Source organism: Bos taurus, chromosome 8 (assembly GCF_002263795.3).
Source record: "Bos taurus isolate L1 Dominette 01449 registration number 42190680 breed Hereford chromosome 8, ARS-UCD2.0, whole genome shotgun sequence".
Taxonomy (NCBI): domain Eukaryota; kingdom Metazoa; phylum Chordata; class Mammalia; order Artiodactyla; family Bovidae; genus Bos; species Bos taurus.
This window is the reverse complement of record NC_037335.1, coordinates 110,859,883-110,875,854: the sequence shown is the minus strand read 5'-3', so window position 1 is coordinate 110,875,854 and position 15,972 is coordinate 110,859,883. Positions and strand designations below refer to the sequence as shown.

At 49.6% G+C, this 15,972-nt stretch overlaps 1 protein-coding gene across 3 annotated transcripts in view; it reads left to right on the top strand.

Moving 5' to 3' along the window:
* Nucleotides 1-15,355, top strand: part of DCDC2C (doublecortin domain containing 2C) — a 66,739-nt gene extending 51,384 nt beyond the window's left edge. For 2 of the 3 annotated variants that reach the window (XM_024996371.2, XM_059889540.1), the window contains 3 exons: nucleotides 3,611-3,674; nucleotides 11,498-11,545; nucleotides 14,943-15,355. In XM_024996371.2, coding sequence (XP_024852139.1) covers nucleotides 3,611-3,674; nucleotides 11,498-11,545; nucleotides 14,943-15,175 — 345 coding nt within the window. In that variant the 3' untranslated portion in view covers nucleotides 15,176-15,355. The remainder of the gene's footprint in view (nucleotides 1-3,610; nucleotides 3,675-11,497; nucleotides 11,546-14,942) is intronic. The other variant, XM_005210623.5, reaches the window with a different exon arrangement.
* The last annotated feature ends 617 nt before the right edge of the window (nucleotides 15,356-15,972 follow it).

Sequence of the window (15,972 nt, the reverse complement as noted above, 5' to 3'; positions counted from 1 at the left end):
GTGGGCTCCCTCCAAACACTTTTGTTGAGTTTATGCCACTGTTAGAAATGATGGTTAGGGCCCTGACTTACTTTTAATTATGAGAATTATTAGTATGTGGTCCATCTACAATGTTTCTGTAAGGGACCAAAAAACCTAGGGTTTAGACCTGTGTAAAGTAGACGGGGCCATACATATAATTTTTGGAAGCAAAAAGTAACATTTAAAATTTTCATTTCTGGAAAAGCTTTATTCGCTGCCTGTACCAACCACTTTCTGGAAAGATGCTTGAAGGTGAATTCAGAACTTAGCTGCCAGAAATTAATAGCCATATTTTGGAAGAAAAACTATCTTTTCCATGAGTAGTTTTAGTGGGAAGAAAATCAGAAACATGAAGAGGAGAGGGGCTGGAAGGTCCGCAGGAACGTTGAATTAACAAATGAGATTGTTTGGGGTGCTTTGTCTTGATCCCACGTATTTTCTGTGGTCCTGGCAGCTTTTCCCTGAGAGAGAGCTAAGATAAGAAATAGCCGGGTCCTTGGGATTCAAAGCTGAGGTTTACTGTTGAGCTCACACAGAGTTACTATCCATGAGACCGTGTAATAGTGGTTCAAGTCAAGGTGTGTTTCTTATTTATTCATTTTCAGTGTTTGTCTATATTGATATTTGAAGGAGAGGAGTCTGTGGCAGGGCAAAAATCAGTTCTATAAGTAAAGGTCACATTTCTGCTTGTGAATAAAATGAGTAGGAAAAGACAGGCTATTTGGAAGTTGTAAAACATCAGAAAATGGGTTTCCACCTTACACTCAATACCGCACCTCACAAATTGGTGAGACCTACAGGCACAGAACACGTGTGCATGTCAGCAATCTCTGTGTTGATCTGGATGCAGTGAAATGCCCTCCCAAGCATCCGTCCCCCCATCCTCAGTGTTGGAAGCCCGTGTGACAGTCAGTGTTCTCTATCAGCACCATCCAAACACGCATCACAAAGTCTACACACTCGTACCTGGTAAATAAACCCGTGTTAGACCAGCCACTGACTCCCCGTTCTAGCCGTCTGTCCGCGGAATATACTGGGTCTAAAGACCCTGATGCTGGGAAAGATTGAGGGCAGGAGGAGAAGGGGACGACAGAGGATGAGATGGCTGGATGGCATCACTGGCTCAATGGACATGAGTTTGAGTAAACCCTGGAGTTGGTGATGGACAGGGAGGCCTGGCGTGCTGCAGTCCATGGGGTCGCAAAGAGTCGGACATGACTGAGTGACTGAACTGAACTGTTGGAACCTTCAAATGCTGGTTGAGAGGCTCCCCCCTCCACAATGATCATTCTCCAGTCTTTCGTTCTACTGAGGAGGAAATAGAAACATCTCTTTGCTTCTTTCAATACCATACTGTTTTGGTAATTTCCCTATCACAGTAGAAACATCTTACAGCAATTTCCAATCGCCAGTGAGGAAGCGCCACGTGCTCAGCGTCTGTTCAGGTTTAGGAGACGCTGCGGTGTTCAGGCACAGGAAGATGCTCTAAGATGCGGACTTGTCACCGATTCATGAATCGCCGCTCTGCCGAGTCTGGCCCGGAGACTGCGGGCTTGGGGAGGGGGAGCTAGTGGGTGGGAAGAGGGTTAGGCCTGTTTTGTTCTTAAATGCACTTATTTATTCATCCGTGTCAGGTCTGTGGGGCTTCCCAGGCGGCACTAGTGAGAAAGAACCTGCCTGCCAAGCAGAAGATGTAAGAGACGTAGGCTCAACCCCTGGCTCGGGAACCCCCGGAGAAGGAAACCACAGCCCACTTCAGTGCTCCTGGCTGGAGCGTCCCATGGACAGAGGAGCCTGGTGGGCTACAGTTCTGCAGTGCAGACTCGGACACAACTGCAGCGACTTCGCACGTGCACGCAGCGGGCCTTACGTGCGGCGCAAGGGGTCTCCACTCCGTCACTCGGCATCTTGGCCGTGGGGCTGGGTTCTCAGCTGCGGCGCCTGGGCTCTGGGGCGCGAAAGCTAGTGGCCGTAGCGTGCGGACTCCTGCGTGTGGGGTCTTAGTTCCTTGACCAGAGAGTGAACCCGCGTCCCTGAATTGGAAGGTGGATTCTTAACCACCAGACAACCAGGGAAGTACTTAGAACTGTATTTTTAGTGCAAGGTTTCTCTTCTTGCTTGCTATATATGAGAATGTGTAATTAAAAATAAAGAATCAGATTTAAAAAGTAACAAAAAGCTGTCTTGATCGGTGAAGCTGGTGACTTCTTTTTCCTAATTCTAGTTCGGAAATTCTCCTTACAAATGGTGAGCTTGAAAACTGTGACTGAGTTTATTTTCAGTCTTGGAGATGTGATGTGTAAAGTGGTAATGGACTCGGGGCTCCACTATTCGACTTAACGCACAAGCATCTATTGTTTGTAATATGCTGAGTGAATTAAGTGGTCCTGTACCAGATTTTGATTTGATTTGGTACTTTAGGCTGGTGGTTCTCAAACTTATTCTCAGGACCCCTTGATATGCTTCAATAATTGGGGTCTGCAAAGACCCGTGTTTACATGGGTTACATCTGGTAGGAGTTACTATACTGCGGTCCCACCAACAGTGTGTGAGGGTCTCTTTTCTCCAGAGCCTTACCAAAATGTGTTATTTATTGTCTTTTTGGCGTTAGCCATGCTGACAGCTGTGAGGTGGTATTTCACTGTGATTTTGGTGTTCATTTCCCCGGTGACTAGCGATGCTGAGCATCTTCACGGGTCTGTTGGCAGTTGCTCCTGTTTTGACCATTGGTGTTCCTTCAGCTTGGTTCCTGTGTTCCTTTGGCATGTCCCTTTGATGAGTTTTGTTAAGAACTCTTTGTTTCTATTGCTGCAGGTGTCTCCTTGCTCATCTTGTGCTGTCTGCCTTGGCATCCCGTTTACCTAAGGAGCCCTGGTTGTATGCCCTCACGCTCGGCGGCACTCCCTGAGACTCCTGGCTGGAATCCGCTTGCCCTCCGTCCTGCTCTCTTCTTCCTGGGCTCTGCTCCAGGGAAGCCGGCGCTCTGTCCTTCCTCTCCTGGAGGAGTCTGTCTGTCCTGAGATTCCAGCCTGGTTGTTGCCCTGTGATCCCACGTCTCCCATGAGTTCATGGTTGTAATTCTGTGGATGATCTGACTTTTTCTTGTTAGGACGGGAGCGATTCTCTTTGCAGCTCTTTACATTCCAAGGTGAAGCCGGGCCATTCTGATGTGGGGGATGTTTGAAAGGACAGGATGGTCATGGAAAGCAGTTACACTTGGGAATTAGTGTGAACTGGGTCCATAGGTACTGGTCTCCAGTATGGAGTCCAACAGAGAAGGGCTGGACCCTGAAGCTGGACTACGGGAACTTATCTGGTCCAGGGTGACCTGTGGGCTTCCTTGATCTGGTCATGGGCCGGAGCAAGGCCGGCCCATGCTGGGCTGTGGAGAGGTGGGCGGCCTTCCAGCACAGGCTGTGTGGTTTGGCAGTCACTGTTTTGCGTGTGTCACAACCTCTGGCGGGCTGACCTTTGTTGCAAACGTCAGTTCTCAGCATCCAGTTGTAGCTGAATGTTCCAGTCCCAAGGGCTCTTGCTTATGTTCAGAGAACAAAGTTTCAGCTGCTAACACTGACGGTTTCTATTTCAGGAAGACAATTCACGAATGTCTTTTAAGAAAAAGTTTCCCTTAAGACACAACACAAAGAAAAAAGGTATGTCATGTAGATGCTGAAGAAATAGAAATGTGTATATTCTGTAATAATTCAGCCATGCGCGGGGATGCTGTAAGACCCTGTTAGAAACAGCTAGTCAGATTTGTCTCCTGAAACATAGTTAAAATATGCATGAAACACTCAACAGAGCAAAGGTCTTATGTCCTGCCCCCATAAAGCCTCATAATAATAACACCACCAAATTAGAAATTCCTTTTATAATTTCTTCCATACCTATTCATTAATGATCATAAAGGTTTATATTTGTAGTTTTAAAAGCAGTTTACAATAGATTTTCCTGTCCACGCCTTCTAGTATAGCGTATCAACCATGAGGAGCAGGAAATGATGTATCACAGTATTAAATGATGCAGTGTGTTGCAGACTGTGAGGATGGATGTGTTGGTAACCACTTGTCTTTTATCATGTAAGCTGGGTATTTTACGGAGGAGGAGACTGAGGCATGGACAGGGAGCATGCTTCCTAGGGTTGCCCTGGTGAACTTCCTAGGTTCCTGAACTTGTAACGCTGTAGCCAGAACTCACTCCAGGGTGTGTCTTCCTTTTTTTTGTTTTAAGTCATTATTGAATTTGTTACAATATTGCTTCTGTTTTAGGGCTTTGGTTTTCTGGCCTCAAGGCATGCAGGATTTTAGTTCCCTGACCAGGGATCCAACCCACACCCCCAGCAACGGCAGGCGAAGTCTTAACCACTGGACACCCGGGGAGTCCTCAGGGTGTGTCTTCTGAGGTCTGAAGCCTCACGTCTGGGGTGGGGGTGGAGCCCTACAGTTCACCCCGGGGCTTGAACGCGGCTCAGATCGCCAGCAGCAGCTCTTTCAGTTGTATGCTCTTTCAGTTCAGTTCAGTTGCTCAGTCATGTTTGACTCTTTGCGACCCCATGGACTGCAGCACGCCAGGCCTCCCTGTCCATCACCAACTCCCGGAGCTTGTTCAAACTTGTGTCCATCGAGTCGGTGATGCCATCCAACCATCTCATCCTCTGTCATCCCCTTCTCCTCCTGCCCTCAATCTTTCCCAGCATCAGGGTCTTTTCCAATGAGTCAGTTCTTCGCATGAGGTGGCCAAACAAAGTATTGGCATTTCAGCCTCAGCATCAGTCCTTCCCGTGAACACTCAGGACTGACTTCCTTCAGGAAGGACTAACTTTCCTTTAGGACTGTACCTGCTTCCGGAGCACGTCATTCCCCCTACAAAGCACCTGCAGGCTCCTGTCCTTGAGGTGTGGTGATTGATCGTGTCCCGTGAAAGGAGCCGGTAGCCAGGATTATCCAGGACTGTTGCTCCCCCGCCCTTCCCCGTGGGCTCCGTGTGTGGGGACCTGTGGTGGTTCCCCGTGGGAAGGTGGAGGAGGCGTGTTTGCCACGGGAGGGGTTGAAGAGGTCCCCGGTAGCTCGTACGGAGGCGGGTCAGCCCGCACTCCCGTCTGGTGGGCAGGGGATCACCCGTCACATCTCAACAGCCGACTTCCTTTAGCGTTTAAACGTGGTAAAACCTGGTGTCTGTGATGGTAAAGGATCTGCCTGCCAGGCAGGAGACCTGGGCTTGACCCCTGAGTCAGCAGGATTCACCAGAGGAGGAAATGGCAACCCACTCCAGTATTCTTGCCTGGAGAATCCCATGGACAGAGAAGGCTGGTGGGCCACAGTCCACGAGGGTTGCAAAGAGTCAGACTCGACTGAACGATGAACACTAAACGCAGATTAAACCAACCCAGGGGGAGCCCTTGAAGGGAAAAGAGAGCTGAAGGAACAGTTGGAAGATTTCCCGTGGAAAAGGTGAGCATGGAGTCTTGTCAGGCCCCAAGAGGCAGAGCCGCCAGGAGTCGGAGGGTCCCTAGCTAGGCTGGGTCAGGGGAGGGGCGGTGGTTTCAGGCTCCAAGACAGAGTTTGTTGTGCGACCTTCCATGCTATTTCTCACCTATATCCTGAGGAGCGACAGATCCAGGGAGACAGGGCTCCTCAATCTGACCCTGTGTTGTGATGTTTTGGGTTTCAATTTTAAAATTCCATTGTAATTGTCAGTATCTCCACAATCAAAATCTTTCAACCACGATTTCCACTGAATGTGGGGGAATGTCTGCCTTTCCATTTTCTACTCTTCTTGGTAACTTAAGAGAAAAGTCCTCATTCATAAATGCCAGTAAAGTGATCAGAGAAGATATTCTGTTTTCAAGAAGAGAGGTTTTTATAAAGTGGACCCTAGGTCTTAAAAGGTGGAGGTAGCATTTACTCTACAGGAGAGCTGACAGCCACGTGGGCCCCAGGTCACTGCCTAGTGGCCAGAAAGAAACCTGCTGAGCATCACAAATAAGCATGTCCTTGCAGTTTAAGGGACGTCCCTTAGCTCAAATGGTAAAGAATCTGCCTGCAATGCAAGAGACCAGGGTTCGATCCCCAGGTCAGGAAGATCCTCTGGAGAAGGGAATGGCAACCCACTTCAGTAATCTTGCCTAGAGAATCCCATGGACAGGGAGCCTGGAGGGCTGCAGTTCTTAGGGTTGCAAAGAGTCAGCCACAGCCAAGTGACTCACACACGCCTGCAGTTTAGGGTGTGTCTACGCCCCTGCCTCTCCTCCTTGCTATTCGATTTTCCACAGAAGGATGCTCACGAGGTGACAGTTCACCCCAGAGAGGCATCTCCATGGACAGAGTCCACCCCATCATCCCTTCCAGTCTCTCTGCCCTTTCCATGCAGTCAAGGACCTGTGTACTTGAAAAAAAAACCCATTAAATGCTGTCGGCTTTTATGGAGCCTTAAGTATATAAAATGTGTATTGAACCATCTGCTGTAACAATAATTTTAAAACATGCATGGATCCCACAATTCCTACACAGACATCTCCTACTGGTTATTATTTTCGTTTTGACCACCTTGCCAGGTGACGACTGTCATTTTACAGAGGAGGCATCAGAGCGATTGCTTGTCTTGTCCTTGGTGGCAGAGGTGATAGTGGGAACAGCGGGGGTTCAAGCAGCTCCACCCGCTTCCCCCTCCCCACTCTTGCCGGGGAGGTGCTGAGCTGGGTGCGGTGGGGGCAGTGAGCTGGGTCTGGGGGGTGGTGAGCTGGGTCGTGGCTGTGGCCGCGGAAGTGGGGCTTAGGGTAGGCTTGTCCATAATGCCAGTCCTGAGCCCCCGATGAGGGGGCTGTGAGTGATGTCAGGACCACCCTTCCCCCGCACCCCCCAGTTTGTTTGCAAGTGCCTCTGGGCTCTACCTGGGAGCTCCGAGGTTCAAGGACAGCCTCAGAGGCCTCTGGGAGGTGTTTCACCCATGCACAGAGCTGCAGGAGATCGCTGCGGCCCCACACTAAGCTTTGTGTAGGGGAAGGGAGTGAGCCTGTTTCGCGCCTCCCTTGGACGGCGCTGCCTTCCCTCCTGAGCGCTCGTGGCTGTTGGCGCCCATCCTTGTTGTCGGCTCCTGTCATCCGCGCTTCGGAAGCCTCGGAAGCTTGCCGGCTGCCACGCTGTTTCCAAAGCGCGCGGGCCTCACCTTTTGGGAGAGTTTGCAAGTTTCATTTTTCTAGGAGACTAAGGCAGTTTTAAGTCCCTGAAGTTTAATTCAAAGCAGTAATACCTCTTCTCACTAAGAATAACTTTTGGCTGTGCTCCACTGCAGTTATTTTTGTTTGTTTTTGAGAACTGGGAAGTGGAAAAGGAATCAAAATCAATCAGAAAAAAATCAATTTTTTCCCCTCCGTGATTTCCACCTGCGCTTCTCTGCTTCGGAGCTCGCGGTTCCTGGGGCAGAGTCCCAGGAGCAGCACCATGCTGCCCAGGCCCCAGGCGGCCTGGCTTCTGAATCCCTTTTTGCACAAGTGGTCTCCTGGCTGTTTGGTTCCCTCGGATGCTGTGAGCTGGAGAACCACGAGCTGTAGCTGGGCCAGGCCAGATGCTCACTCTGCTTAAAGGCTTCATTAGAGGCCTTTTTTTTTTGGGGGGGGGGGGGGCGTGGAGGCTGTGGTTTTAGTCAATCGGGCAATTTAGAAATGGTTAAAGATGAATTTTCAACATTTAAAAAAAACAGATCAATTAGCTTGGTTCTGTGATGACCTGTTATTGATTATCATTCAAAAAGCTGCTAACAGTTGGTGAGAGTTTGGGTCCAGGAGACCCAGGAGACAGGATCCTCTGGGTGGAGGTGGGGACATAGACCCCCATAGACCCCACTGCCAGGCCTTTTTTAAAAAGGCCTTATTGAATTTGTTACAGCGTGTTGTTGTCCAGTCGCTCCGTCATGTCCGACTCTTTGCGACACCAGGCTTGCTTCCGTTTTATGTTTTGACGTTTTGGCCTCCAGGCACGTGGGATCTTAGCCCCCTGACCGGGGATCGAACCCACACCGCTTGCAGTGGAAGGCGAAGTCTCAACCCCTGGACCACCAGGGACCCCCCGCCTGGCTGTGTGATTAACACGGCTCTAGCGTAAACCCCACGTTGCTGTGCTGTGATTTCCTGAGTGCTCTTTCGACACTGCTTTATTTAGTGGGAACAGTCCGCTCAAACAAAATGAATCATCCAGGTTTATTCTTTACTTCTCATGCTTCTCGTGTCTTGTCCCTGGGTAAAGCTCGGGGACATCCCTGCTGTGTGCGGTCCTCATTGGAGCGACCTTGAGCAGAAGGGGACTCTCTGGGTTTCAGGGCTCTCAGCCCTCACGTCCTCCCACTCCAGAGTGACCCCTTCCGCCGCCTCCTCTTGCTACCGGGTGGCCGGTGGATAAGCCTCTGCTCTCAGGAGCTGTCATCAGTTACTCACCGCACACAGTGAGGTTAAAGCGCTGACTTGGCTTTCCTTGTGGGTGGAGCCACCTTTTCTTTGAAGACTCTGGCTGTTAGTCAGCAGCCGTGGGGGCCCAGTGAGTGAAGCAAAAGCCACTCAGTCGTGTCCGACTCTTTGCGACCCATGGACTTAGTCCATGGAATTCTCCAGGCCACAATACTGGAGTGGGCACTCTTTCCCTTCTTCAGGGGATCTTCCCAACCCAGGGGTTGAACCCAGGGATTGAATCCTGCATTGCAGGCGGACTTTTTTACCAGCTGAGCCACAGGGAAGCCTGAGTTCTAAATTCCGTTGCTCTGTCTTCCCGCGTAGGCTTGTGAGCACACCCCTGCTCTGTAGGTAAGGAGGTTAGCCGCACAGACGATTACTTCACTGAATACACACCTTGTTTTACCCAAGAACGAGGACAGCTGAAAACAAACCAACCACTTCCTATTGGCTCGGTGGTCCGGGCCCCAACCTTGTGCTGTGAACGCCGTGCATCCACCATCACGTCTCCCTGCCCGTTCTCACCAGTGCGCAGTCCAAAGTCACTAACCAGCTGGTGCTTCCTTCTGTTCATCAAAGACCTTGGTTCGGTCCCCGGGTTGGGAAGATCCCCTGGTTACTTGACAGACCTGCTTAGTGATATTCTGTGATCCTTTACTTCGATGTAAAATGATGCTTCGGCTTGCTACATGGGACAGAGGACAGTAAGCACTGCCCCTGCATCCAGAGTCTGCTAACAGCCCTGGACCACGGGCTAAGCTGGTCCCGGAGGCAGGGTGTAGCTACTCCAGGGAGGGGAAGTGGGCAGTAGAGTCTCAAGATGTGAATGGCAAAGAGGCTGAGATTGTTTTAGGGGCGAGGAGGGATAAAGGCCTGGGAATGCGCCCGCTTCTAGGAGTGTGGCAGAGTGAGCAGCCCTCACTCAAGAAGAGGGCTGCTGGAGACCGGGTCCTTGGGAGGGTGTGACTTGGGTCGTCTCTCCTGCAGGGCGCTTTGCAGTATGCGCGCCTCTCAGCCAGCAGTCTACATCGCGGAGTTTATCTTGAGGCCGTAAAATCAGAGATAAGTGCTTATTTTGTATCTCCAGACGTCATCTAGGTTACAACTTAAAGCAACAAGTGGTGGGTCTATGACTTAAATTTACTTTCATTTTGCGGGGGCCTATTCTCTGTTTTCCAAGTTTTCTGTGATGACCAGCACGTGTGAATGTAGAAAACAGAATTATTTTAGGAATAAAGGCCCTCACCAATTGCAGGAGAGCGCACCATGTTGATCTGTGATTCTCGGTCTCTGGTTGGGTCTTCTGTCACTGTCAGAGTCTGTGAACTCAAACTACTTTCTGATTTGATTTATAAAAGGGCTTGGTGCTTCCTGGGTGGCTCAATGGTGGACGCGGCTTTGATCCCTGGGTTGGGAAGATCCCCACTCCCATGTTCTTGTCTGGAAAATCCCATGGACAGAGGACCCTCATGGGCTACAGTCCATGGGGTTGCGAAAGAGTCATAAACAACTTAACGACTAAAACAACAACAAAACAGAAAGACTTGGTAAACGTCTTTGCTGATTTATTTAAAAATGTGGCTCGCTCACAGAGAAATCAGATGCCTACACAATTGTTACCAAATGCAAAAATTAAATGCCATCTAACTTAGGGTTTCTAACTTTCACAAAGTAATTACCGCTTAAACCAAAACATCGGATTCATTTTCACAAATTTGAGCCTGACATCTTAATTCATAACAAGCAGCTGCAGTAGACTCCGGCAGTCTCAAAAATGAGTGAAGATGAGACAAGGTTTTGAAGCAAGTAATGAACACAGGACGTAACAGAACATTCAAATCACACGACTGTAACACGGGCATCAGGGGGCTTCTTCGTGGACAGAGGCAATGGTTTTTCTGATTTCCTCCAGCTGTTGTGGTTTGTGGTGGCCTCTGACCTCCCACAACTGTCAACGAAATCAGCCTTCTCTTGAAGATCTCAGTTCTTATTCCTTTTCCTCTCTGCTCCAACGTTCAGATTCTCTCAACTGCTGTTGCTGGTAGTTTAATCTCTCCAATCATCTCTCCTAACAGCTTCTCCGATTTCTTCCTTTATGACCGGCAGCTCCCCCAGCTGCTCTCATATGTCTTTTTCCTCTCAATTTGCCAACATGTCAGGTCTGCAGAGCAGCCTCCGTCTAGTTCTTTTTGGCCCCTGAGTTCAATTTAACTGGAGTGCTTATTAGCAAAAATATTTCCGTGTTAATTATGTCAGCGGAAACTTGGCATGCCGATGTGTTAAGGAGCACATATCAGCAACAGCATGACCGTTTCCATGCCATGTTGGCAGAGATGCTCATGAACTTTAAAATGCCTGAAATCAAAGCAGAATTGTCAGATGAGAGGCTCAGCGGGTGGATCAGCAGAAGTTTTATTGCATTTGTTTGCGTTGTGCTTGTGTGTACCAGCACTTTGTAACTTGCAAGTGTTGGTGTAAATCTCGCATTTCTAGTTTTAGCATTTTTCACTGGACACTGAATATTGTAATTTTCCTCCCCTTTACTGTTGAGGTTTTTGATGAGCAGCTGCCGTGGAAACGGAGCGACGTTTTCTGATTGTTGGTGGGTACATCCAACATGTGCACTTTATGGTTTGCTGGTCTGGCTGGAGAGTCCCTGGCCCCCTGGGATCCCTTGTATGGAGAGAAGGAATACCAGCACGTACCCCCCACTGCAGGAGGGAGGAGCTAAATAAAAGCAACCTAAACTAAATCTGATCTTTTTCTTAGAGGAAGAGAAACAAGAAGATCAAAATTCTGTTGCCGCATAGTCTCAGAGCCCACGGGTGGCATGACATTGGTCTGACCTCCTGTGTCATGATGCAGGGTCCCACTTTCACTGAAAAGGCCCTGAACGCCTCTGCTCGCCTCTGCTCACCTCTGCGTGCTGGCATGCCCCTTGTGCTTTTAGCCTAGGTCTCACACCACCATCTCATAGGATGGAAACCTCTAAGTAGGTGTATTAATATCTGGGTTTTGCTTTCTTTCTTTTTTCAGCATCTCTCAAGAACCTCAGCAAGAATAAGAAAGTGGTTCCGTTTCCTGGTAAGAGAATGGTTATCCTGATGTTTTATGGGGCGCCTGTGAGACGGGTCCTTGGCAGTTACCCGCGAAAATGTGTGCACAGCGCCCCCGCTGGGCCAGCCCGGAACTTCCATTTGGGGGCAGCGCCTGGCTTGGAACAAAAGCTGACCCTCCCGGGACTGTGCTCTGACCTCTGCAAGCCCTCTTTTCTATGGCACCATATTTAGGCGGATTGACAAAGGAGGATTTTCACTCAGCAACGTAGTCACACTGTCTGTCCGTCAGCCAGCGATTCAGTCCAGGCAGACTTTGCATTGTTGAACTATGCAGTTATTTTAAGATTTCACTGTATTTATAGCATTTTATAAGAAAAAAGGAAAGAAGAGAAAAAAAAAGCTTATACTTGGGGTAAGAAGGTGCAGTTTTCAGACAGGAGACTCCAGACAAATACGGAAATTCTTGGGGGCCCTGAAGTGACACGTTTTAGCCACATTTAGGGGCCTATTGGATTATGGATTCAATTCTGAAGGGAACCAATATAGAATAAGTGTGCAAGGTCAGAGACTCCTCAGCGATGATTGCATCTAAGCAGTGACGTGAACTCAGGGGCTTTGAAATGTGTTTTATCACAAACCAATGCAGCACATACATTGCTGGACATGAATGTCTCATGCAGTTTCATGTTAAAGAGCGTGGTGGTCTGTTGTTCACATCTCACTACCATTTTTAATTTTGCAGAGTCTAAGTTTATCTGTCTTTAGGAATGCTTTATGTGTGGGACTGGGCACTGCTGGTCCATTTATTATTTATTCCCTTTTTTTCATTTATCAAGCATTTTCCAAGTACCTTCCATGTGCCAGGCTGAGCTGAGCACTTGGGGAAAAAAGGTACCTAGGACACAACCCCTGCCCTCAGGCAGCTGCCAGGTGGGGACTGGACCCAGCAGAAGTCAGCCCGCCCGTAGGTGCAGGAGGGAGCCTGGAGGGCGCTAGGCCGGCTGCGAGTGGTGCAGAGGTGCCCCTTCCTGGGGGTTTGCCAAGCGCGGTTTCAGCTCCTCCTGCCTCTCACCGCCTCGGCCTTTCATTTTCATATAATCGATAATTACCTTGTGAAGGTTTTTGGTCTTTGTTCTCTAATAATCCCCTCCTTCGTTTTTTCTCTTTAAACTTGTGGTAACAGTAAGTGTCATGTGTCCAGTTTGCCTTCTATATCCATGGATTCAACCAACTGTGGATCAAAAATATTAGGAAAAACATTCCAGAAAGTTCCCCAGAGCAAAACTTTGCCAGTGCCGGTGACCGTCACGTAGTTTCTAACTGTACTGCGTAACGGCTGTGACATAGCGTCTGCACCGTATTAAGCGTTCTGAGAATCGAGACGTGATGTAAAGAACACGGGAGAGCGTGCCTAGGTTGTGTGCAGACACCGTGTCCCGTCACGTGAGGGACTGGACATCCGTGGGGTCCTCGGAACCGCACACACGAGAGATCAGTGTCCACAGTTCACTGTGGCCTTTGACCCCTTATCGCCATGATCTGACATTTCTGAAGACCCACATTCACCTGTTTTTTTCAAGAAAGAAATAACTGAGACCCAGGAAGAGAAGGCAGTCTGTCCAAGATTATTCTGAAAGTAGGTAGACGAACCAGCACTCATGAGTCACTTAAACCATCCTTCATAAAGGAGACAGAACAGTGGGGAGCTGCCCACCCCGAGCTGGGCACCAGGTGCTGAGAGAGTACAGGTGAGCTCGGAGCCGCTCTGCCGCTCTCTGGAAGCTCATTGCTCCCAGGTTGGGACTCAGATGGACACAGACACAGATAGAGGCTTGTGCTGGAGACCCTGGAAATGTCCTGGGGAGAGAGTGGCTGACGTCCAGGGCCAGAGAGAGGATGCGGCGGGAGGTGTTACAAAGGAGGGGGTCGTGCAGGTGGACTGTGAAGGGTCAGGGGGGTCTGCTGGGAGGGGTGGGCAGTGCTGAGAAGGGGGTCAGGGCAAGGGGGCCCCGTGTGCAGGCATGTGGCGGGGTGGTGGGAGCGGGCGGTGCAGCTGGAGTAGAAGGATGTCGGGGGGCCGTGTGAGGGGAGACACGGGGACACAGGTGCCCTAACCCAGGTCTGCTGTGTCCCCGAGAGCAGGCGGGGCCAGGTGCCGGTAAAGGTATCAGCCCCGAGGCTCAGGGACGCGACCCACCAATGTTGGCTTCTTGGCTGCCCAAAGCTTGCCTCAGGGTGGAGGCTCTCGTGGGCGTCTCCCCTCCCAGCGCTGACTCAGGGATCTGGGGGCTTCGTGATGCTGCCGCCTTCCAGAGGAGAGGCGAGGCAGGAGGTTACACGAGACCCTCCCCAGCTCAGCCGGGAACAGGGCTTCACGTTCACAGCCCTGTGGTCAGACGAGGCCCTCGCCCCCCATCCCAGGTGGGAGCTGGCTGGGAACCATCCGTGGCAGCTGGCGCACAGCTGGGTCCACTGGTCACTGCCACCACGCCCCGGTGTCGCTCTAGGGCCTGGTCTTTGTCCTGTAGATGATGTTAAAGCCGGGAGATGATGTGGTCAGGTCCGTGTTTTAAAATCATCACTCTGACAGAGGAGGCAGGGATGGGAGAGGTAAGAGCGTTACTGTCTGCAGCGTCTATTAGATGGCATGGACCACAGCCGTACGGCCGCTCAGGAGAGACAGACTTCATGACCACATGGACCAAACCTGGCCGAGGAAGGGATAGGAGAGATGAGGCTGACGCTGGAGCTGGGCTTTCTGGCTTGGGCTCTGGTGCAAACAAGAGCGGGAGCAGGTTTGGGGGGAAGGAAGGTATCAGGGTTCCGGGCTGTGAGGCGCCTGGCTCCTCCTGGGTTCTGCGAAGCTCCAGCTGAAGGTGTCTTTCCTCGGGCTGTTTCCAGCGGTGGTGTTTTCAGGTTTTAGGAACATCCTCTGCTTTCTGACGACAGAGGGCTTTTATTTCTGTAGGATTCGCTTGGCGTTGGCAAGCACAGTTTGGCTGCTGGGAGGTTGATAAGCGCACAGGACTCTTCCTGCTCTGCTTGGGTGGTTCTTCATGTGTCGCTGCCTCTTCTGGAGAACAGTGGCTCTGGATTCTCCTGCACCGATGCTTTCTTTTTAATTTTCATGAATGTGCCTTCCCTCTCTCTGTGACTTAGAAAAAGCAAGTCTTCCCAGTGGCTTGTCAACTTTTAAACAATGAATGGGTCACATTGCTAAATGAGAGTAAAAGCGATAAAACACGGAAAAGCAATTTGTCAGTGTAATGTCATATGTGAAAACTACTTTCTAATATCATCACTGTCATTTTGAAATCAGTGATATAGTATCAGTGCTTGTTATTTTATGATTTAGATCACGTGGTTTAGATGGCTACTATGTTTACTGGTGATTTTGTTTTGTTTTGTTTACTGAAAACAAGAAAAGGAACCAAATGACATTCTAGAGGAAAAACACACACCTGTACTACTAGACACCCCAGCTGAGAAAGAAGACCAGAGAGACCCACCAACAGGACAGCAGTCACAAGAGTCATCACCAAGACAGCCAGACGTGAAACCGGAAAAGCAGGAATCAGTTGAACGGTCGTCCTTGGGACAACCGTCCCGGGAACAGCTGACTCAGGGAGAAGACGAAGAGCAAGAAATGCCATGAAAACAAAGTATCAGCCGTAGCTGTGAAGAACAAAGTCTGAAGCTAGGAAGGATCAAAAGGCAAATGAAAATCACATTAGGCATTGTTTTTTTCACATAATGCTGAAGAGGTATGGCAGTAGGGTATTACAGTTGTGAATTTCATATTTTGGTGCCCAGACATAAAGTTTTCAAACAATGATTAAGACTAAATGTATCTGGAATTCTTTCTTCTGCTCCCTGAGTGTGAAGCTGGGAGGGAGTGGTTGGTGAGATTGAATGGCCTAGATCATCCCTCTTTCTTAGAGCCTCACCCATATCTGGCATTCCAGAGTGACTCAGCCATCCCCGAAATGATACAAATTTGCATAGTTATCCATAATTACTTATCCCTATTTAAAAGTGGTTTCAGACATAGTTATAATACGTACTGGCGCTTCCCAGGTGGCGCTAGTGGTAGAGAATCAGCCTGCCAGTGTAAGAGATGCAAAAAACCCGGATTCGGTCCCTGTGTTGGGAAGATCCCCTGGAGGAGGAAAATGGCAACCCACCAGTATTCTTGCCTGGATGGTTCCACAGACAAGAGGAGCCTGGCGGGCTACAGTCCACAGGGTCACAAAGAGTTGGACACAGCCGAGCGATATATCAATCTACACACAAACGTATCTGCATTATATATACACATACCTGCACATGCATGTCAGAAATAGGCGATAGAGCCCCAGCGAATGGTGTGTTTTTGGTGGTGAGGAGAATGGACTTTCAAGTCAGACTATGCAAGTGTGACCTCTCCTCTCATTAAGTGTGCGAACTAGGTCT